This window comes from Aquarana catesbeiana, linkage group LG02 (genome assembly GCF_042186555.1).
Source record: "Aquarana catesbeiana isolate 2022-GZ linkage group LG02, ASM4218655v1, whole genome shotgun sequence".
Taxonomy (NCBI): Eukaryota; Metazoa; Chordata; class Amphibia; order Anura; family Ranidae; genus Aquarana; species Aquarana catesbeiana.
In genome coordinates, this window is record NC_133325.1 from 158,470,146 (window position 1) to 158,494,849 (window position 24,704).

A 24,704-nucleotide genomic window follows, 5' to 3' on the forward strand; every position below is an offset into this window, starting at 1 on the left:
AAAAGCTTTGAATATTATAGAAGGGAACTACCTACTCGCTTAGTGCTTCTATATACATCCAGGCTGCCTGCAGAAAATGACAAGTGGGGGCATATATAAGTCCAGTAACCCTGCACAAGGAAAGAGAACAGCAGTGACCGGTCTTTATTACAGGAAACTCCTGCAGAAATGCAAAGCTTTAAGCTGAATCACTGCGTAGATCTGGAAGAAATATACAAAGCACACTGAGATTCACATAAGAATACACATACTTCTGTTTAGACAATATTTGCTTATCAGTACAGCTTTAATGGCTCCTTGATTGGCTGAGAGCCATCAGACCTTTTTTGTTCATGACCCTTCCACAGAAGCCGGATGAATGGGCTGCTGTACACATGGGCCGAATGTTGGCCGGTTTCTGTTGAACCAGATGATGTCACCCAAAATTTGGCCCATGTATACTAGGCATAACTAATAGAGGCATTATAGACTGTTTACTAGCTATTGTAAAACAGAGAGGTGGGGGATTCCTCCATCCACATTGTTTGTGTAGATGGAGGAATCTGCATTTTTAAAAACAATTTTAGTTATTCCTGCTGGCTGAACAAAAAAATGGTCAGTAAATCTCTCTGTCTTGGAAGCAATAACCTTTCTGGCTATTGGCTCTAGGGTCACCCCTTTGTATAAAACTAATTACAAATACATTGTTCATTCAGTCCTTGTGCATCTGGTTATTGTTGATGGGTTAAAGCTGAACTCAAGGCAAACCGCTAAATGAGCCATTTTCAACCAGGGTTCCATGGAACCCTGTGGTTCCTCCAGAGGTTGGTAGGTGTTCTCTGAGATGTGGCAGATTGACCTCCCATCATAATGTCCCTGTAAAGTTCCAAGGTCAGAGTAACATGGCAAAGCCAGGGGCATGACACAAATGATGTTTTGCTATTTGTAAGGGTGGCATTATGACCACCACTATTAAGGGGACATTTCCAAACGATCCCCAATGTAAAATTGATAAAATAGTTTTTAGCAGGGTTTCCCTGAGAACTGAAAATTAGTTAAAGCGTTCCTCTGGGGTAAAAAGGACAAGAAACCGTGCGCTAAATACACAGATTAGATAAATAGAGGAAGGCTGTTTTTCCTGCCAGCTTTTTATTTCTGTCAACGTTCTTCGATTTACACAGCTTTGACCCACACTACAGTCCTGTCGGGGGGTGGGAGACCTGATTTTTCTCTGATACAGTTTAGTAACATGTTTAGGTCACTTTGACACCTGTGAGACACAATGTGTTTTTTTGTTGGTGCATTTCTGGTGCAACAGCTTAGGGCAGCACATTCACTTGAATGGGTTGCCCTACAAACGCACCAAAGTAACTCTTGCACTTTTTGTTCTTTTTTTTTTTAGCAGTGAGCAAAGCACATTTTAGCACTCTGCAAACATGCGACAAAACACACAGCTTCTACCTGTGTTTGGGGTGCCATTTAGAAATAATGGCACCGTAAGAGTGATGCATGTTTTGCGCACCTTTTTCTCACGTTTCTGCCCCCGTTCCTGGAATACTTACAGATGCAGCCTTATATGTGTCCTCCTTACACCTATGCTGTGAGTGGACAAAAAGAAGCAAAGCAATGATGAGCTTATCTTGGTCACCCCCTTTTCTTCTTAGCTTGCTTCTTGTGCTTGTTTCTCCTTAGTCTAAGCTCTGCTGTATAGTGCGCAGTGGGAGGCTGTGACCAAGCTGAAATTGATAACCTTCACTGCTTGCAATTACAAAATACATGTATATTTGTGTTAATGAATGCAGAGGTTCACTAAGTAAATGCTTATATACTTCACTTCGCAATGTACTTTGGGGACTACAAGAATTTAAAAAATCCAGGACTGTGGTTGACTTTACAGCACCAAGTCCAGTAGGAAAACAATGGAGCCTTTACCGTATATCTGTTTGAAGTTCAGCTTTAGGAAAAGTGTGACCTATGTGTTGCCCTAGAATTACAAATCATTTGGCAGCTAAAACAATTCACATATAAATATAATGTATTTTGTTGTATGCCTGCAGTTCGAATAGTTTAATAGAAAAAATACAATTAAGCATTGTTACAATGAGCAGGTCTGTTTACAGTGAATGTGCTTTCCAGTTTTGAAGCATTTTCCTGAAGTTCCTCTTATAGTAGATGGAGAGACCATGAGCAGAATAAAGCAGATCTCACAGTAAAGCTTATTCTTAAAGTGTGTGTGTTTTGTTTAGGTGTGGACCCAGCACTACAAAAAGATAATCGAAACCAAACCGCAACTGGATCACCATCTGTTCATGCACAGTCCCAATCATCCTCCAAATACCATAGAGCCAGATCTGGAGGAGCTAGAGATGAACGCTATCGCTCAGGTAAGAATGATTACATGCTCTGTAACTTATCCCCCCCCCCCCACATCTGACCTATTAATGACAAACCCATCATACATTAGTATTCCTGCAAACTGTGAAGACTAAGGGGCATATAAACCAGTAAAAGTGAGTTTGGCCTATTGCCGATCACGTATATACAGCAGCAAGAGAGGTGGGCCTTAACGCTCGTTTGGTGCACATATGTCCATGGGTTCCCGAAGTTGCATGCTGAGACCGCTCTTGGTCAAGGCTTCTGATCGGGAGCCAGCAGGATGAGTTCCTGAACATGCGACTGCGATGAGAGCCAATCATACAGAAGCAGTGCAGTCCTGGGCATTAAAGCAGTTAACCAAACATTCACTGACTATGAATCAATGACTGTCATTTAAAATGTATACACCTGGAAAAACTCACCTGCTGTGACTCTTTTGGTGAATATCAGATTCACTGTTTTAAAAATATGCCCATAAATGTTGTTGTTATTATTATTGTTAGATGTTTCTTTTACAGCACTTGATTGAGCCTTTATGTGGCTCTGTTGTTGCAGAGCTGTCTGAGGGCTCCTTCACATTTGTTTGCCCTAAAAGTACATGCATTTTTAATGTATTGTTATGATTTGTGTGTTGTGATTCATCTAGAAAAGTGTTTTTGTTTTTTTTTTTGTGGATTTCAGTGTGTATTTTATAACAAGAGAAAACTGTTTATTTTTTTCCCCCTAATCTTCACCTAACCCTTTGGCATACCCTAACACCTATCCTACCTCTCATCTGAGATTGAAAATTATCTCCTAAATTATCTCCCTTAACACTTTATCTCATCCTAACATTTAAGCCGGCCATAGACAGTGCGATTTTGGTTGCAGGAAAGAAAATCAATCGATTCCCCCATCAGCACATTCAGTGTTGATGGGAAATCCCTCCAGCTGAGCTATTGTGTTATCCCAGCAGCGGGGTGGGGGGGAGCACGGGGAGCTGTCCCTGCTGGGTGAACACACAGTGATTATTGCTAGCCGCTGGCAATATTCGCATACAATATCGCATAAAATTGATCAACTTGGGTACAATCGGGCTTGCCCATACATTTTCAAAGCTCGGCTGGTCCCTGCTGAACCAGCCAAGATTCTAACAGTCTATGGTCGGCTTTATTCATTACTTAATCGTGAAACCTACAGTGGAAGTAAAGACCAGTATGCGTCCCCCTGCGCCCCTGCACATACATACTGTATGCTGCATACCATTTGAAAAATAGCTTTGATAGTCTTATTCCTAAAAATGGTGTCAGTACCTTTTAGAATGGAGATTTTTTTTAAAGTGATTTTAGTTCAAATAAATAGAGGTGATTACATGCATTAGGGTAAAAAACATTTTAACCATAGAACCACTTTAAGGGGTTTCTCTACTTGCCTCCCACCAACACAAACCTTATGGTTGACTGCATCCAAAACAGCTTCTGGTTTCTGAGGAAGGATCTCTGTTCCCTGTTATTGCAGCATGATTTATGCGTTAACATAATAACATATGTGAAATTAAGGTTTAATAAGTTCTGTTTTTTTTTTGGATAATATTGTTAAATGTGAAATGAATGTAAATATATCCCCCTGCAGATATTCATACAGAAGCAGTCCAAGCTGCACTGGCAAAACATAAGGAACAGAAGATGGCACTGCCCATGCCAACCAAAAGGCGCTCAACGTTTGTGCAATCTCCAGCAGATGCATGTACACCTCCAGGTATGTCACTCCTGTGCAATATATTTTTAAACTTTTATCAGTATATCACCATGACGGCCTTTGTACCATTTAAGTTCTGCTTGTGATCCTGAGACCGTTCACACCTCAAACTGGAAACTCTACATTAATGCCTTTCAGCACCTCTTGTATATACCTCTTTTATATATTTTGTTTGCTGTCATACCTGCTCATTCATGGTTGCCATACCCTCTTCTTAAAGAGAAGCTGCATGGATTAGGGCATTACCCCAAACTGGACACTGGAGCTTAGTCACCTAATTATTACAGGTACTTATATAGCGATGACAATTTACGCAACACTGTACCTATATATTGTATGGTCACATCAGTCCCTGCCCTCAAGGAGCTTGCAATCTGAGCTCTCTAACTCATATTCATACATACACATACTAGGGCCAATTTAGACAGGAGCCAAGTAACCCACCAGCATTTCTCTGGAGTGTGGGAGGAAACTGGAGTACCCAGAAAAAACCCGCACAGGGAGAACATGCAAACTCCAGGCAGGTTGTGCTGTGGTAGGGATTCGAACCGACAACCCTAATGCTGCCAGGTAGTGCTAACCACTTAGCCACTGTTCTGCCCATGTGCCATTTGCCCCACTTCTTTAGTTAGTTAAATTACTGTGCTCTCTCTAGTGTTTAGCAGGTGCTAATAAAGTGTATCTAAAGCCAGACCTTTTTTTAAATTCATTTTGAATAGGGTGGTGAAGAGTCAGCGTTTTATTGCTTTCTGTGTCCCTGCTCAGGCAACTCACCTCTTCTCTTTGTCCTGGTCACTAGGGATTCGCTTAGGCGTGTTTGAACACAAGTCCGATTCCACCTGAGCTATCCCGGCTGAAAGTTATGAGAGCAACTGCAGGGTGGGGATTGGCTGTCTGCTTTGCCAGCTTTGTGGGGGGTAGCTCAGGCGGGTTCAGACTTGTGTCTAAACACAACTGAGCTCATCACTGCTGGTGACCAATGTCTCCAGGACTGAAAGTGATGTGAAATCCAAAATTTGTCACCCGAGGGAAGAGAGGTGAAATTCTCAAATGGGAACATTTGTTCTGATGACAATACTCTGGATTTCCTGTCACTTCAGCTATGTTCACAGGACAGGAAAGGAGGGTAAATCTTCCCAATAGGACAAGGATGGAAAAATAAAATAAAGAACTGACAAGAATTACTCTATTTAAATTAAAAAATGGCTTTGGATATACTTTTTAAAGTAAACATAGTATACACACTAAGGTTCGGGACTGCTGCCTACTTCTTTATACTTCTCAAACATTAGAACGATCATGGTGGCATGGTTTATAAGGGAATGTCTTACTTAATTTGTGTACCCTAGGGAATATTGAAAGCAATTTTAAACTGGACTTGGGAGGTTTCAGTCCACAAATTTTGTATGAATGTAGCTGTTTTTATTCCAAACATAATTGCTTTATACTGAAACAAAATGTTCATGATTTAGTATAAACTTGCTATTGTTGAGCAAACATTTTTTTAATACTCAGCTAAAACAGTTTTTTTTTCATCTTAGCCACAGACTACAATACTTTTTAATTTGTCTTTTGGCATAGATATTAGTCTAGGTCTCTGTTCAAGTTTAAATCAATTCTAAAAATACAGCAGGCTGGGTAAGTAAAAAGCCTGTCTATTGACATCTGCAATACATATGATTATCCTAGACTGTCAGCCATAGATGGAGCAGTCACATTCTTTTCCAGTTTATATCAAAAAGTAGAACTTTGCTTCTAGAAGCCCCTTGTATGCCATGTTGTGTTGCTATGTTGAGCCTCCTTAGCAGACTGTAAGTATCTGTACACACTTATGAATACTTATCTCTTGTGTATTTTCACTGGTTTAATTGGAGGTTGGTTTTTAATTAAATCTGTATTAACTTTAAGATGGAGGCTCCATTGTCAGTCTCACAAGCTCTATGCTATTTGGTGGGCAGCAAAGTCAGTCTTTGGCATCATAGCTTAGTGAATGTTTTTTACCTAGTATGCAGCTTGTAAGTCAAACAATGGCAGCTTCCAACAGATAAATGTTTAGCTTAATTCATTTTTTCCTGTTAAAAATAAATGAAAGTTAGCTTGCCTGCAACCAAGATTGATGCGTTAGTCAGTAATGGCTCATTTTGCCTGGCATCACATTTATGCACCTGGGGTTTTCTGCTTTTTTTTATTGCTTTGGGTGGGTGCATTGTCATGTTTTTGATGTGCACTGTCATTCCCATCATAAGCTCCTATAAGGTGCTTTGATATATCAAAACCAGGTGTGAAATTTTTTGACCCACGCATTACCTATATGGGACACTACATTAAAGGGGTTGTTAAGTGCACACAATCAATGCCAGCCCCTCTGCTAGGATAACCTGTACTATATACTGTATGCTGTTTTGTAAAATTCATCTGCTAAATACCTTATTCCTTCTCCCTGATCAGCGGTCATGTGACTGCCCATCGCTCTCTTCCTCTGATATATGCACTACGGAGGGAGGGGCCGAGATCTCCTTCCGACTGGTGATCACTTGACCTTCCTCTGTAGTACATACATCGGAGAAAGAACGACGGATGGTCTCGTGACCACTGATCGGGGAGAAGGAATTAAGTTATTTAGAAGATGAATTTTACAAAACGGCATACAGTATATACTACAGGTTATACTAGCAGAGGGGCTGGCAGTGATTGTGTGCAGTAATGTTTGCACTGCTCGGAACGGTGCTAGAAGGGGAGGGGTGGCTCCCACACAGAGCTGACAGGGAGGGGGGGCTCCCACACAGAGCTGACAGGGAGGGGGAGGGGGAGGGGGACACAGGGGGGAGGAGGACACAGGAGATACAGAAGATATCGGAGGCACGTAAACTGACCACAGTGTCAGGGCTCAGCAGCCATGATTAACCGTGATCACTTTATGGGGGGGAGGACAGGTTTTTTAGGTGATGCGGGGGGGCCAAATTGCACAGCACAAGCTTTGTACTGTTATTAATGCTTTAATGGAACAGGATCCCCCTTTAACGCTTTAATCTGCATTATAAAAGGTGTAAATAGGCCCTATATCAGGGATATGCAATTAGCAGACCTCCAGTTGTTGCAGAACTACAAGTCCCATGAGGCATAGCAAGAATCTGACAACCACAAGCATGACACCCAGAGGCAGAGGCATGATGGGACTTGTAGTTTTGCAACAGCTGGAGGTCCGCTAATTGCATATCCCCTGCCCTATATGAACATATCAGAAGATCTGAGGTTGATGGCTAGATACTTCAGCAACATGTGACCCTTCAGTCCTTAGTCTTATTGTACCGCTGTTTCAGGTATACAGTTGTGTGAAAAAGTATTTGCCCCCTTCCTGATTTTACATTTTTTTGCATATTTCTCACACTTAAATGATTCAGATCATAAAACAAATTTTAATATTACACAAAGATAACCCGAGTAAATCCAAGATGCAGTTTTTAAATTATTATTTTCATTTATTAAGGAAAAAAAAGCTGTTAAAACCTGCCTGGCCCTAAATGAAAAAGTATTTGCACCCTCCCATGCTGAATCGTGAATGAACTGTGATTAACCACAATTTGGGCAAAAATGGCATCCATAGGAGAGTTCCAAGGCCAAAGCCACTGCTGACCAAAAAGATCACAAAAGCTCATCTCACATTTACCAAAAAAAAATCTTGATTATCCCCAAGACTTTTAGGCAAATATTCTGTGGACTAATGAGACAAAAATTTAACTTTTTGGAAGGTGTGCGTCCCGTTACATCTAGCATAAAACGAATACAGCATTTCATACCAAGAACATCATACTAACAGTCAGACATGGTGGTGGTAGCATGATGGTCTGGGGCTGCTTTGCAGCTTCAGGACCTAGACGATTTACCATAATTGATGGAACCATGAATTCTGAGCTCTACCAGAAAATCCTAAAGGAGAATGTCAGGCCATCAGTTAGTGACCTCAAGCTCAAGTGCACTTGGGTTATGCAGCAGGGCAATAATCTGATACACAGCAAGTCCACCTCCAAATGGTTCAAACAAAGCAAAATTTAGGTTTTGGAGTGGCCTAGTCAAAGCCTGGACTACAGGCCGTTCATGCTGGAAAACCCTCCAATGTGGCTGAATAAAAAACAATTCTGCAAAGAAGCGTGGGCCAAAATTGTTCCACAGCAATGTGAAAGACTCATTGCCAGTTATTGCAAACGCTTGATTGCAGTTGTTGTCGCCAAGGATGGCACAACCAGCTATTAGGTTTAGGGGCAATTACTTTTTCACATAAAGCCAGGCAGGTTTGGACAGCTTTCTTGCCTTAATAAATGAAACCATCATTTAAAAACTGCATTTTGTATTTACTTGGGTTATCTTTGTGTAATAATAAAATTAGTGTGATGATCAGAGTCATTAAATGTGCCAAATATGCAAAAAAAAAAAAAAAAAAAAAAAAAATCAGAAAGGGGGCAAATACTTTTTCACACAGCTGTACATTACACAACTTTTCTTCTGGCCTTCCCCCCTGCATATAGTCAATGCAGGTTCCTTTCTTTCTATTTAATTCAATGTTCATATATTACTTAAAATACCATATTTATCGGCATATAACACGCACCTTCATTTTAGGAGGGAAGATTCAGGAAAAAAAACTTAAACTTTAAATAAAGTACTTTGAAGCAAAATAAGGGTCAGTGCCCATCAATGCAGCATCACCATTGCCCATCTGCAGCCTGATCAATGCCATCTGCAGACTCACAATTGCCCATCAATGCAGCTTGATCAATGCCCACATGCAGCCTCACCATTGCCATGAATGCAGCCCGATCAATGCCCATATGAAGCCTCACCTCAGATTAATGCTGCCTCGGAGGGGACAGGGAGGGGGGTGGGACGAGCACCGTCAGATTACATACAGCGATCCTGTTTACTCGGTGGCCTCTTTAATACAAAGTCCCCGCATCCTGCACTGGCTTCTATGATAGACAGAACACTGGTCCAATGCTGGCCCAGGAGACGGGACTTCCTTTTACAGAGGCCGCTGAGTAAACAGGAGATTCTCGCTGTATGTAATCTGACAGCGCTCGTCCCGCCCCCCTCCCCATTCCCTCCTAGGCAGCCCAAATTGCAGTATCGGCATATAACACGCACACACTATTTGCACCCGATTTTCAGGGTGAAAAAGTGCATGTTATATGCCAATAAATACAGTAATTGGATCTCCTTCTTATTGTGTACAAGGTGTCGATCCACATAGCAGTTTTTTATTCTTTTTTTCATTTTAAGTTTTTTACCAAAAGACATGCACATGTGATTCAATACAGAATGGTAAGAATGCATGTTATTCTTTGTACCTTTGTATGAGCCCTTTAATAAGAATCAACAGATCTGTATGTAAGCAATTGATAATAAAATATCTAATTTACCTAACTTGGTGGATTCCTTTTTGTTAACTCCATCATAGCTGCATAAGTATTAGGTTCGCATGCCCTGTTTCTAGAATGTATATTTGTGGTCCTATGACATGTCTCTTAGTTGAATGTTTTTTTTTGTTTGTTTTGTTTTCTTACTTAAGTTATTTGTAGCCTCAATAAAGATATAAATGAATACAAGATTACATTAAAACCTTGTACATGCATCGTTCAGCCTGAATAGAAGCAATGTGTAAATCAACCTTTGCAATGTCTTCTGTAAATTCGCTGTACGCACAGGATTTATACATATGTAATCTGATAACTGCAAGGCCTTAAAAAATAAAATAAAAAAACGAAATAGAAGAAAAGTTGTGCGATTTTTCAGTGCATAAATTATAGCTCTGTGGGCTCTTAAAGGTAACAGCTGCTGCATTAATCTTGTGATTAGTTTGCTTTTAGATGACTTCATGTTTCCTTTAGAGACCTCTGTTGGATCAGTGGAGGCTTGGCTGGGTTGAAGATTTCTGTTTAGGCTTCCTCTGTTGACATTTCATTGCAGTGATAAGTGGTTGCACAGTGGGTTACAGTACACACACATAACTTGGATGAATACAGTTAAGGTATCTATAGATGTTAAGGATTTTATAAATTTCTAACATCTTCACACTGTTTCAGCAGATTCAGGAATCATGGTGTGGATACCAGTTGTGTCATTTAACTAGCATTTTTTATGTGCAGTGGGAGCTTCTACACCTTTTAATATGGGTGCTGCTCAAACATAAGTAGAAGAATAATATACTGATCCATTCCTGCAGGTATTGGGGTTTTTTGGAAGCCCAAACCCTAACCAGCTTCACCAAGCCACTGCATTTCCTGCTCATCCAATGGTCAGTTTAAACTAGATATAAATAAACACTGAATGGCATTTAGGCTGGTTTTACACAGATTTCAGCTTGTATAGGAACAGTGTGAACAGCAGGCTTTTACAAAGCATTTGCAGAGCTTTCAGCAAGCTGTTAAAACTTTTAAAGCAGCCTTCATCTCCAGTTTGTAAGGCTCCATGCACACTAGCTTTTTTTTTTTTTTTAGAAGCTGGGTATTTTCAAGCAGAAAAAAAAAATTGCATTGGGAAAATGATGAGCTAAGGGGATACCATAGAGCAGGGGTCTCAAACCCAAATTGCCTGAGGGCCACATGACAAGTTTTCATATCCCATGGGGGCCGCATGCAAACTTTCAAAACTTCAAAAACAATAAACTATACCAGCAATAGTATACTATACTATACCCAGCACTGGTGTCAGCAGACACATTTTTAACCCAGCACTGGTGTCAGCAAACGCATTATTAACCCCCACCACTTGTGTCAGCAAACGCATTATTAACCCAGCACTGGTGTCAGCAAACGCATTATTAAACCTTAGCACTGGTGTCAGCAAACGCATTATTAAACCTTAGCACTGGTGTCAGCAAACGCATTATTAACCCCAGCACTGGTGTCAGCAAACGCATTATTAACCCCCAGCACTTGTGTCAGCAAATGCATTATTAACCCAGCACTGGTGTCAGCAAACGCATTATTAACCCAGCACTGGTGTCAGCAAACGCATTATTAAACCTTAGCACTGGTGTCAGCAAACGCATTATTAACCCCAGCACTGGTGTCAGCAGATGCACTATCAACCTCCAGCACTGGTGTCAGCAAACGCATTATTAACCCAGCACTGGTGTCAGCAAATGCATTATTAGCCCCCAGCATTGGTGTCAGCAAACGCATTATTAACCCCCAGCTTTACCCCCCACACTCCATAATTACCCCCCCCCACACTGCACAAATAGCCCCACGCTCCATAAAATACCCCCATACAACACAATTACCCCCCACACTCCATAAAATACCACCATACTCCATAAAATACCCCCCACACTCCATAAAATACCCCCATACTTCCTAAAATACCCCCACACTGCACAAATTTCGACCTCCGTCACCCCACTAAGGACTTTGCCTCAGTGTGATGGCTCACTCGCCTCTCCTGGCAGTCAGGACCATCTGCCTCCCGAGTCCTCTCCTCTTGGCTTCCGCACAGGCCTAGTGACAGGGGACCCAGAGAACACAATCTCCTGCCCTGAGGTGGCAGCAGCACCCTGGATCGGGGCTCTGGTCGATAGTGCCTAGGTGGGCAGGGCGAAGGGTGGATCTATGAGCGGATCCCTCCTCCACTCCTTCCTCCGCTCTGTTCTCTCTCTGGGCTGCAACAGCGTGCAGTGGTGAGGAGATGGAGAGGTAAAGCTCGTCGGCGCCTCCCCCCCTCTGTGGTGCCTTGGTGCAGTGCAAAAAGACGTCCTGGATCAGCCCTGCCTGCGGGCCATTTTTAACCAGTTCGCAGGCCGCTACTTTGAGACCCCTGCCATAGAGGGAAAGTGCAGAAAATGGGTGGAGCTCTGCTTTAAGTAAATGAACCCAAAATGTTCTTTTAAGTTTCCCAGGAATTTTTCTTATGTCATATAAGATTTTTTTTCCAATATGGAAATGCTTATTCTAGTGACTCTTATCTCATAGACACTTCATCAGCCTCCGAGGATGAAGGTTCGCTGAGACGCCAGGCTGCTCTGTCTGCAGTGCTTGCTCAAAGTTTACAAAACACAGAATCCTGGATTAACAAGTCTGTGCAGGGATCATCAACATCATCCTCCGCCTCATCTACCTTGTCACATGGAGATGTGAAGAGTACCAGTAGCTCTCTTGCTGATATGCTATCCAATATCCACATCGGTATGTATCATAACTCAGTGGTGACACTTTAGGAATTATGGTAACCAAAACCATAGGCATTGTGTGCTTTGCCTAAGAACCCTTGATATCACTTATCACCTTGTTCTTTCCCACCAGTTCCATGATCCCAGTGTTATTCTGATTGTGGACAGTTTCTAATCAGAGATTTTGTATGAAAAACCCACTAGTGGGAGTAACCCCTGCTTGGATATGGGTATCTGACACAACACTCCATTCCCTTTACTGTTTGATCTCCCTGGATTTACAATTACTGGGAATATGTACTTATGTCTGCAGGACTTCATAATGCATGTTGTGTAAATCCTCATTATACATTTATGTGCAATATTGTGCTTCAGTAATAGATCAGCACTTTGGGAAATACAGAAATATGCTCTTAAATGTTCAGGGATTAAATGGTGGCTCTGACTCTTGTTATAATACACAAAGTGGAAGGTTTATAAGCTTAAAGTAATTATGCCTTTATTCACGGTTGACATATATAGTGCATTTATGTGGATGAGAAAGCTGCAAGCAAAAGTCAGGGGTTGTTTTTCTTCTTTTTTGGGGGGGAAATGTTTGGTGTTTTTGCATATTTTCTGTAGATCACATTTGTCAAACACAAGGCCCAGAGGCCAAATCTGGCCCGCCAGGCCATGTTATGTGGCCCTCGCATCCCAAGATTTTTTTCATCCCTCACCCTCCGCTTCCTGCTGACACTTGTAAACACAGAATCCTTCTGTGTTTACAAGGACAGCATTGCTCTCGGTGGCTTGTGGCTCTCACAGATGTCTGCACACATTAACGACGGGGACAGATGCAGACCAATGATCTCCCTGCAAGGCGGCATGTCTACATTGCTAGACTAGTACACTGCTAGTACAGAAGTAGGGGATGGGGGAGAGTGGTGCAGAGGTCATAGCCATGGAGGAGGAGTGGAAGTGAGATGTGAACAGCCTGTGCTGCGCACTCTGCATAGTACATCTCTAAACCTTGCAATCTGTATGTAGGGCACTCCTCAAACCTGCACTCTGTACACAGCGCACTCCTAAACTCTGCACTCTGTACACCCCTAAATCATGCACGCTGTACATAGTGCACCCCTAGGACCTGCACTCTGTACGTAGCGCACCCCAAAGCCCTGCACTCTGTACACAGTAATAATCAAATACAGAGGCAATTATTTAATATGATAAAGAGTAGATACATAGTTTTACAGATATGACCGTCCCTTTGAGGTAAACTATAATGCCCATGTGGCCTGCAGGGAAATTGAGTTTGACACCCCTGCAGTAGGTTTTTGGTTTAAGGACTAAACACTCTTTTTAGTCAGTTAAGAATGAAATAATGTATATCATTTATATATATATATATATATATATATATATTTTTAACACATTTAGTGAACAAGTGTAGCCCTGTAGTCTGTTGGCTGCAGTCCTGTAGATCTTTTACTTTTATGCTGTCATTTCATCTCCAGTTGTTGAGCTCTACTTAGAAAGCACACAAAGCTATGTGAGTCAGACAAGTGACACATCTCCTCCCTGTATTTAAGCTATATGGCTCTATATGGAGCCCCAGTTAGATGGAGACAATCCGTAGGTAAGCAGTAACTGCTTGGCTGTCTTTTTGGAATGCTGATTATGCTCTCATGCTTTTATGAAAGCATATCCTGTAGTAAATGTTTATTTTCTTAAAATGAAGAGTATATGCAAGTAACATTATGTAACGGAAAAAAAATGTTTATATCTCTAAAAAGAGAACATTGTTTTGTTTTAATTGTTCATGGTATTTAGAGTAAAAATAAACCATCAGCGTTTTTTTAGCTTACCACATTGAGCATAATAAAATAAACGTCCTTATTACACTATTTTTTAAAATTCCTACCCCAGCACTTACACTTTACAACTTTCAACAATCAGTGCTGCTTCCCTGAACTGACAGTGCAGTCTCAAGCTGGTCTGTTAGCATGGAGAAAGGAGGGGAAGGGAGGAGCCAGGGTAGTGCCGTACCATCCTAGACTACGGAGCTGTGTGTTTCTATTGATGCACACAGTGTAGATAGATGCAAATCTATCCTTGTATGCCAGCGTGACTCTATAGGATGCTTCAAGATAGGAGGAGTCACCCTGAAAACAAGAAACCTGGAGCAGTGGTCATAGCACCAGCTTCAACATAGAACATCTGCAAAATAGGCAAGAATTAATGGAAAAATAATTTGCATACTCAGTAAGCGCTTTAAAAGCGGGGGTTTATTATCACGCCCAGGTTCACACTGACAGCGGGAATTAAATTGTGCAAGTTCAGCTTAACTCACATGATTTCATTCCCGCATGTCAGTCCTGACTTCGGGTGCGATTTCAGAAACATCTGCGCGGGTTGCTGCACAGATGTCTATGGAAATCGCACCCTGAAGTCGCCAAAAGTAGTACAGTGACTTTTGGGAATCGGTGCGGTGCCGCAAATTCGGCATCACACCGATTCGGCCGGCAATTGCCTTCAATTTGGCATGCGATTTGACATTTCAAATCACATTCCAAATCACTCCAATGTGAACCTAGGCTAAATGGTCATATGTATGGGAGGTTTCCAGTTTCACTCTATTTAAAACTTTGCTAGTCTGTTGGTTCTGAATATTGCTGAAGCATCGTATTATGTATAAATAGGCAGCTCGCTGGTGATAGGATTTCTAAAAGGTGCAGTAAAAATGCTCTCATGTTCCACAGGTAGCTGGCCAGTTAGAAAATCGACCGATCGTTCAACCGCGGACCAACAAAACAGCGCTCAGTTGTCTAAGTCGTCGCTAACATTAACCAATCAAAAAAAAAAATCTTTAAAAGAGCAATCAATCCCATAGGGTGTGTCGGAGGGAGAGCCTCCCAGACCAGGTCAACACAATTATTGATTTTTCTTCATTTTGTTAGGGTTTCTGTTGTCTGGAGGAGCCTTTGGGTTGGAAGCTTTATACCTTGTATGCTCTGTTTCTATTGTCTTTTGCCCTTTTTTTGTTCTATGATAACTTTAATAAAAATGTATTGAAATTGAAAAGAGCAATCGATTTCATATGTAGTGTTGACATCTCGCATACAAGTGGGGCCCTCTACTAGTTCCGCTCATGCGTGATAATGTTCAAGAGATATTTTACGGACGACCTTCACACCAACGGATAGAATATCGTTAATTCTCAAACGATAAAACACCATTTTTCCATTTTTTTTCAATCGGTCTTTTTCGTTCACAATATCGATATCGGGGATTACTTGATGGACATCAATGAGTAGTAAATGGGCCCATCGTTTGTAGAACGGAAATTTTCACCTGTTTTTCTTATCGTGTAGTCCTGCTATAAGGCATCACTCCTTTTCTGACAGAATGGTACGGAATGTCACCAGCAAAGGAACAACTTCTTCCTCACCCAGCCACCAAAGTCCAGACCCTGTCATTTAAGACATCGATTTGGGGTGGGGAATTTCTACTTTCCTTAGAGAACATTCTTTTAGTGAGGAAGGCCTCCCTGAGCCGAAGACAGGACAATAGAGGCTCTCTATTTGGGAACACAGGCTGGGGTAAGATTTATGGACTGGTAAAGATGGGCAAATTATAGGGCAAAAGATCGGTGATTGAATATTTAAGAAAATTCCCCTCATGTGGCTCACCACTGCCTTATATGTGGCCCAATAACTTACGTAGGAACTGCTTTTAACATATAGGGAATAATTTACTCCACAGAACTGTGTAGCAATGCATGCATTGACACTCATAACAGTGCATTAAACAGCCTAATAATAGGCTGAAATGCATTACAATTCATATGAAAATGAGAAGGGCTGTATTTTTACTGCAGTGCAATGCACAGGACATGTGCGTTGCCATGCATATGTACGCTTAAGGTGCATCGGGGTGCCATTCACAATGAATATAACACAGCTTAATAAAGTAAATGAGCACTTAACTAGAAGCAGAGATCTCAGTTGTATTGAAATTGAATTCATAGAAACCATGTATCCTTTACATGGGCTGTACAAATAAGGTCCTACACACATCTATGAGGTTTCCAGCACTGGGATGCATAGATTAAGGACAGAATATGAGTTTACCTGAATTTTATGTGCTTGCTTTTTGATTTTATTTTATTATGCTCCGTATTTCAGTGACTATTTAAATTAACAGACAGTCAAAAGCTGCAACATGTTCTGGAATTTATCAGTGTTTATTTTTCAAGGAAGTAGAGTAAAAATCAGATATGCTTACTGTGTATTGTATATTTTAGTCCTATTACAGTTGCTTTTAAAAAGAGATACATGGCAATGAAAAGACAACACGCATAACTTGACAGCTCATATATACTATTTCTAATAGCTTAGTCTTTTTTTTTTTTTTTTTTTGTGCAGAAAACTTCACCCAAAATACCCAGGGGGTTTATTGTTTGTTTTTCCATTTTAGCTAGCATATATATATTGATTTGTGTTTTTTAATAATTGTTTGCAGAAAGCTCCCTGGCTCCTCCTGATGTCACAAGCACCACAAATACCACAAACACAACTACATCCTCCTCTTCTTCCTCATCCTTGTCTTCTGTACGCCCAGCAAACATTGACCTGCCTCCCGCTGGACCAGTAAAAGGGATGCACAAAGCAGGGCGAAGGTCTAGCCTGATGGACACTGCAGATGGTAAGATGTCTTCTGCTTTTGGACACTATACTCTAGCCAGAGTTCAGCCTTGAACATGCTAGCATCAGATAAAAGGAATCTGCCTAGAGAGCACCAATTATAGTAGGGACTATGAAATCATATTGGGGCATGTATCCCAAACCATACATAGGGGGGCTTGAAAAAAAAAAAAAAAAAGCTTACCATCAAGTAAATCTTCACTACATCTAGTCTTACCTTGCTGAAAGCCTAACTAGAGCACAATATAACTCCATCAGAAGCATTACTAGAGTGCTCTAGACAAAGCTAGCATTCAATTGACTGCTGCAGTGTCAGTATTTAAGTATTAAGAATCTGGTCATATCAGTGCCATAGTAACTTTAGTGTATGGATAAGTGAAATTGATCTAGAAGATGCTTTAATTTTAATATAAAAATCTTTATTGCTGTCATCTTAAATAACACTATGACAGTGTATTTTGCAAGGAGCACATATATTGTGGATGTCATAATATACAAGTACCTTTAAGTACAGCTGATTAGCAGACCTTATTCATAAAGCTGGGCCCTACCCAGAAAAATTTGACTGAAATGGACATGAACAATCAGATCCTTGGACTAGCCTACTTTTTCCTGGAACAATCGGACCATTTGACAACCCTGCCTTCATCTGGAACAATCAGACCCTTGGACAATTCTCCTTTCACTGGGAACAATAAGACCTTTGGACTATTCTCATTTTACCTGGATCAATCAGAAATGTGGACAACCCTCCTTTACTTGGCATGGTGGGGTCTTGGTCAAGTCTCTTTTTTTATCTGAAGTGATCAGATGTTTGGAGAGTTCTTTATTTACCTGGAACAGTTAGACCCTTGCACAATCCTTTATCTTGAACTAGCAAAACCTCTGACAATGCTCTTTTCATTGGACATCTACATCCACTCTTTTGTGCATATTTAGCATCAATGAGATTTGAGTCTTTTGTACTCATGCCAGTGAAGATGAATAAAGGGCAAGTAGAAAAATTCCTACATGCCATATCTATAGAGGTGGTCTTCCAAAATGATAGCACACCATTCACTGGCAAACTATCACATGGTCTATATTATTGTGCAGATGTAATTTATTGTGTATGATGACCTTAGGGGACAATATAACAGAATATGGCAGCAGTACAGAAGGCAGAAGTGTGTTTTGGAACTGCTGCATCAGCCACTTGGTCTGTGAGGCAATTCAGGACATTTTAAAGAACCATCAGCTTCTTAAAGTGGTTGTAAACTTCAGACATTTTATTATGAACAAAGCATATCCCTCTATATTGTGTACTTGTCTCAATTAAGAGCAAGTGTCATTTTTGTCAGCTGCTTTGTTCCTCTGCTATCAGTATGAATCACTTGTGACATGTTTTCCTGACATCAAGAAAAAAAAAAGGGATTTCCAGTACACAGCCTGTGATTGACAGCCTCATAGCTGTTCCTGTGTGTAGGGGGGTGTCTCCCTTCCCTCCAATCAGCTCTCAAAGCTCTCCTCACTGAGCTCTGCATAGTGTAACTTTAGCTCTCCAGACCTGTTTTTCCGAAGGCTCAGACGAGTTTTAGGAGTTCTGGATAGTAAAGGGCTGTAGAGAGAATACTGCAGAGAAACAGGTACAACGTATGTTGGAGGATTTTTTCATCCCTGTGTATAACCTAAGGCCAGTCACCTCACTGGGTATATGTAAGGGTTTACAACCACATTTAAGTTCCTTCCTGTGTGATTTAGTGCAGTGTGCGAAAAAATGATAAATAGTTGTTTGCTCTGAGCAACACAGGCACTTGTACAGTTGGACACTTGTATAAATGAGGCCCAGCAATCTCTCCTTGTTGCAGATTTTTCATATATCTCTGTTAGCCTTGCATCCGATTTTGAAGTCAACTGTAAAACTGGAGTATTTAAACGAATTTAACATCACTACTCTTTTGCTATTGCAGGTGTTGCTGTCAGCAGTCGCGTGTCTACAAAAATCCAACAGTTACTTAACACATTAAAGCGACCAAAAAGACCACCATTAAAGGAGTTTTTTGTGGATGATTTTGAAGAGATTGTTGAAGGTAACTTCAGTCTCTGATACAGAATGCCTGAATACAGTATTTTGTTTTGTGGCATGCATAGACTACGGAATTGTAATTATCTTGGAATGTATCTTTTTACCAGTTCCCAGGCCAGACCCCAACCAACCAAAACCAGAGGGTCGCCAGATGACTCCAGTGAAGGGAGAACCTCTCGGTGTAGTGTGTAATTGGCCTCCATCCATTGAAGCTGCTTTGCAACGGTGGGGTACAACGCAAGCTAAATGTTCCTGTCTCACAGCTCTGGATGTGACGGGGAAACCTGTCTATACGTTGACGTATGGTAAGAAAGCCATGCATGGTTAAATGGAAAAAATAAGTGCCGGTTCACACAGGGGTGGCTTTAGTTGTCCAACTTTGAAGCTGCCCCGTACATCGCGACTTCAGCGCGGCCTGCAAAATGACTTCTGTATATTTAGTCAATGCAAGCCGATCCGAAGTCGCCCCAAAGTAGTACGGGAACCTTTTTCTAAGTCGGAGCGACTTGAATCGCTCCTATTAAAACGGTTCCGTTGCAGTGCATGGAGCGCGACTTGTCTGACAGGTCGCCCCTCTGTGAACCGGCACTCATGATTCATTGTTATAAGGTATGTTTTTAACTTGATGATTTATTTCTGTTTTTACTATATGTATACAATTTTTTGTACAAGTAAACATTTATGACATAACACAGGATTTCCAGAGCACTGTTGGCTAAAGAGACAGTACAAAAAAGTAGCGGTCTTTGTGACACAGCTGTCTGTAATTTACACCTGGAACTGAGTGACTCATTGATCTGATTCCAATTATGTGAGCAAGTTTCACCATGACTTTTGATTTCTGTGTACAACAGTCATCTTCCAGGACAGCTACTTGAGAGACGATTAGCCCCACATTCTACAGGAAACACAAACTAGAAAGAGATCAAAAAGCCCCTCCCTTACCCTCATTCTCAGATGTTTGTGTTTGACCATCCAAGAGTACACTTAGTCATGTTTTCCCTAGTCAACTCCACTACCCCGTTGCTTTTTTGGTCTGTTCCATTTGATGCGGTAGTAGCACTTGTGGTCATTAGTTCTGGGCGGGGGGAGGGGTTCTTCCAGCATTTTGCCAGCTGTATATCGCCTCTGGGCAAGTCCCCTGTATGGTAGACCAAAGAGGACCAAGATGGTGCCAGCTCCATATCCACACCAGATGATGGCACCTTTCCCGGTCACCTCACCCAGCCACATAAAAGCACAGGCTTCCACATTCTGACGCCATTCTATTCTGGGCTCTGATTTCTGAAAGGGGATGGCTGAGCAGTACGGACTTCTGGAATATATCGCCTCCTTCCACAGCAACCTAACCCTTTGTTTCCAAAATGGGCCTGCTGCATAAGTAACTAGAAAGAGGGCATCCATATAAACTACAATACAACAAAAACAAGTACCGTATATACTCGAGTATAAGCTGACCCGAATATAAGCCGAGGCACCTAATTTTACCACAAAAAACTGGGAAAACTTATTGACTCGAGTATAAGCCTAGGGTGAGAAATGCGCAGCTACTGTAAGTGGAAAAGAGGGTCAACAATGCCCATTTGCAGCCTCACTGTGCCCATTTGCAGCCATAGGTCCCCCGAACTTCAAACTCGGTACTTAAGGGTTCCTAGATGCCCCCTAGCTGCAGTCAAAATTTGGGGTCTCTGGACCCAAAGGGTCCCGAAATGACTGCTGCAGATGGACACAGTTGACCGACTTTGGGGCCCTGTATCTCGGGGCCACTTGGTGCTAGGAACCCCAAATTGGTGTGCAAACCCAGTGGAACTAGCACTACAACATATCCAAAGCTGGGGTTCCTATCACCAAGTGGCCCCAAGATACGGGGCCCCAAATTCGGTTCGGAAAATGTCAAGCACTTTTCTGCAGCACAGAATATTTTCCGAGCCGACTTTGGGGCCACTTAGTGCTAGTTCCACTGGGTTTGCACACCAAATTTGGGGTTCCTAGCACCAAGTGGTCCTGAGATACAGGGCCCCAAAGTTGGTTCGGAAAATGGCATTCTTTGCACCAGAAAATGCTCGACTCGAGTATAAGCCGAGGGGGGCACTTTCAGCACAAAGAAATGTGCTGAAAAACTCGGCTTATACTTGAGTATATATGGTACTTTAGGATAACTAACAATAGTCTTCACTGTATATAGCACTCTTCCTATACAGATGTGCTCATAAGTTTACATACCCTGGCAAAATTTATGATTTCTTGACCATTTTTCAGAGAATATGAATGATAACACAAAAACATTTCTTTCACTCATGGTTAGTGTTTGGCTGAAGCCATTTATTATCAAACAACTGTGTTTACTTTTTATAAATCATAATGGCAATAGAAACTACCCAAATGACCCTGATAAAAGTTTACATACCCTGGTGATTTTGGCCTGATAACATGCACACAAGTTGACACAAAGAAGTTTGAATGGCTATTAAAGGTAACCATCCTCACTTGTGATCTGTTTGCTTGTAATTAGTGCGTGTGTATAAAAGGTCAATGAGTTGCTGGACTCTGAGTCATGGGAAAGCAAAAAGAATTGTCAAAGGATCTGCGGAAAAAGGTAGTTGAACTGTATAAAACAGGAAAGGGATATAAAAAGATATCCAAGGAATTGAGAATGCCAATCAGCAGTGTTCAAACTCCAGTCAAAAAGTGGAAAATGAGGGGTTCTGTTGAAACCAAACCATGGTCAGGTAGACCAACTAAAATTTCAGCCACAACTGCCGGGAAAATTGTTTGAGATGCAAAGAAAAACCCACAAATAACTTCAGGTGAAATACAGGACTCTCTGAAAACATGAGGTGTGGCTGTTTGAAGATGCACAATAAGGAGGCACTTGAAGAAAGATGGGCTGCATGGTCGAGTTGCCAGAAGAAAGCCATTAATACGCAAATGCCACAAAGTATCCCGCTTACAATATGCCGCACAGAGACAAGCATAAAACCTTCTGGCACAAAGTCATTTGGCGTGATGAGACCAAAATTGAGCTTTTTGGCTACAACCATAAACGCTACATTTGGAGAGTAGTCAACAAGGCTTATGATGAAAGTTACGAAGCTGGATCGCTGATGTTTTGGGGATAGGTGAGATACAAAGGCACAGGAAATTTGGTCAAAATTGTTGGCAAGGTGAATGCAGTATGTTATCAAAAAATACTGGAGGAACATTTGCATTCATCAGCCAGGAAGCTGTGCATAAGGCGTACTTGGACGTTCCAACATGACAATGATCCAAAACACAAGGCCATGTCGACCTGTCATTGGCTACAGCAGAATAAAGTGAAGGTTCTGGAGTGGCCATCTCAGTCTCCTGACCTCAATATCATGGAGCCTCTCTGGGGAGATCTCAAACGTACAGTTCATGCAGGACAGCTCAAGAATTTACAGGAACTGGAGGCTTTGCCAGGAGGAATGGGCCGCTTTACCATCTGAGAAGATAGAGCCTCATCCACAAATACCACAAAAGACTTCAAGCTGTCATTGATGTTAAAGGGGGCAATACACGGTATTAAGAACTGGGGTGTGTAACTTTTGATCAGGGTCATTTGGGTAGTTTCTGTTGCCAGTATGATTTAAAAAAGAGTAAACACAGTTGAATGGCTTCAGCCAAACACTAACCATGAGTGAAAGAAAAGTTTTTGTGTTATCATTTATATTCTCTAAACAATGGCCAAGAAATCATAAATTCTGCCAGGGTATGTGAACTTATGAGCATAACTGTATATGGCAAATATTTCCTAACAAAATGAGGGTGTGTTACCCCATGCATCATATTATTTTGGAGTCACCTTCCAGCCGCTCACTAGAAGTACAAAACACATACACAGTCCTTGATATACATTTTATCAAGATCCTAATAAAGGTTAAGTTTTACCTGTGTGGCTGTAGGTGCATGGGGTAACACACCCTTGTTTTGTTAGGAAAAACAAGTACTTAACAATACAAAACAATAAAGCAAGATGCATTAAAGTGACACACAATACATTAGCAATAGCCTGGTAAATGGGAGTCTAAACTTTCACTATAGCCAATTCCGAATACTAAAGAACCCAACCTTACAATTTAACGATCTGAGAACTCATGGATAAACAATTGGTTCTCCAAAATGGCAAAAATGTCAGCACATATACAGTATAAAACATCCCCCATTTATCACACCAGTACCTAACAGATTCTTAAAGTTTCAAATTACTGACATAAATAATGAAATAAATTAAATGTAATGGACAAAGCTTAGCATAGTATAATTAGAATGATAGATACTACAAAAAATAAAATAAAATAAAACAGGAATCCTCAAGATTCAACTCAAATCAAAGGAACCAGTGAATGTTCACCCTTTATGCCCTGGTAAATCAATAGCCACTTATAAAGCAATTTAAATTTTTTTAAATTTAATAAAATTTACATCCACAATTCAACCCCCCAGCTACATTATTAACCTAGTCTCAAAATACCAACCTAATCATTCTCTTCTTTCCTGCTGTCTAGCTGCCTCATCACTGCCTCCAGGACTTTTCCAGAGCCTCTCCTATTCTATGGAACTCCCTACCCCAATCTGTCTCATTATCTCCTACTCTGTTTGCTTTTAGATGATCCCTAAAAACCACCCTCTTCAGAGAAGCCTATCTAACCTAACAACTGTGCTTTGATTTTCTCCATTATCTCATCCCCACAGTTATTACCTTTTGTATCACTTGATCCTCCCTCCTAGATTGTAAGCTCTAACGAGCAGGGCTCTCTGATTCCTCCTGTATTGAATTGTATTGTAACTGTACTGTCTGCCCTATAGCGCTGTGAAAGCTGTTGGCGCTATACAAATATTGTATAATAATAATTTCAGTAAATAGCCCACTAGAACTCAAGGAATTCAGAGTATATATTCCTTTAGTTTCTCTCTTGGAGAAGTCCCTTACCTGTTTTGAACTCCCCCTAGATGGACACACTCTATCCACACTCCAAAATTGTAGTCAGTGCAGTGGCATGATTTGGTTTTGTAGTATACACTGTCCAGATTTATTATAACAGGGACTGGTGTTCCATCTGAGTTCTCGGCTCTTCTGCCTGATAGCCTGGAGGCTGAGAGGATAATTCTCGAGAAAAGAGGATGTTCAAAAAGGAGGATTAGTACTCTTCTCCTTAGCCATAAAGTGATACCAAGAAACTAAATTTTGGAAGATTCCTGGCAAAAAAGAATTGTCAGACAGTGCATTCATGTTCAATACTTACAGTACTACATTTACTTCAGGAAGAAATTAAAAAGTTTGTTGCCCAGTACCCTTAAGGTGTGGCCCTTTTATGTTTACTGGAAATTAGATTGACAAAAATCTGTTCAACTTCTAGTCTTATATGGTGCTCCCATCTAGGGCTCAGTGCCTCCTAGAGTATGATGGCCTGATGTATTAGAGGTATTTTTTCAGTGTTAATCAGTTCTGATCAGTTGCTACCTACTAGAATTAGAGATCTCTCCTGAAGGTCGATGGGAGCGTCATGAGGAAAGAGCGCATGTGCTTCATGGGAAGAAATCTCTAAGACTGTGGTATGGTCCTCAAACAATGCTTTTGGGAAGCGCTAATGTTTGCAAATGTCCAGCCAGGACTTGTCCTTGGGACGGAAAATGTTGCAGACATTAGTCTCCCCCACAGTATGTTTATTTGTCTATCCTG

The 24,704-nt window shown here is 41.2% G+C and overlaps 1 protein-coding gene across 3 annotated transcripts in view; it reads left to right on the forward strand.

Annotated features, from left to right (window-relative positions):
- The window catches only part of DIP2B (disco interacting protein 2 homolog B), a 365,089-nt gene that overhangs the window by 201,941 nt on the left and 138,444 nt on the right, over positions 1 to 24,704 (forward strand). For all 3 annotated transcript variants that reach the window (XM_073613683.1, XM_073613684.1, XM_073613685.1), the window contains 6 exons: positions 2,226 to 2,363; positions 3,967 to 4,092; positions 12,057 to 12,269; positions 16,757 to 16,939; positions 18,888 to 19,007; positions 19,111 to 19,308. In XM_073613683.1, coding sequence (XP_073469784.1) covers positions 2,226 to 2,363; positions 3,967 to 4,092; positions 12,057 to 12,269; positions 16,757 to 16,939; positions 18,888 to 19,007; positions 19,111 to 19,308 — 978 coding nt within the window. The remainder of the gene's footprint in view (positions 1 to 2,225; positions 2,364 to 3,966; positions 4,093 to 12,056; positions 12,270 to 16,756; positions 16,940 to 18,887; positions 19,008 to 19,110; positions 19,309 to 24,704) is intronic.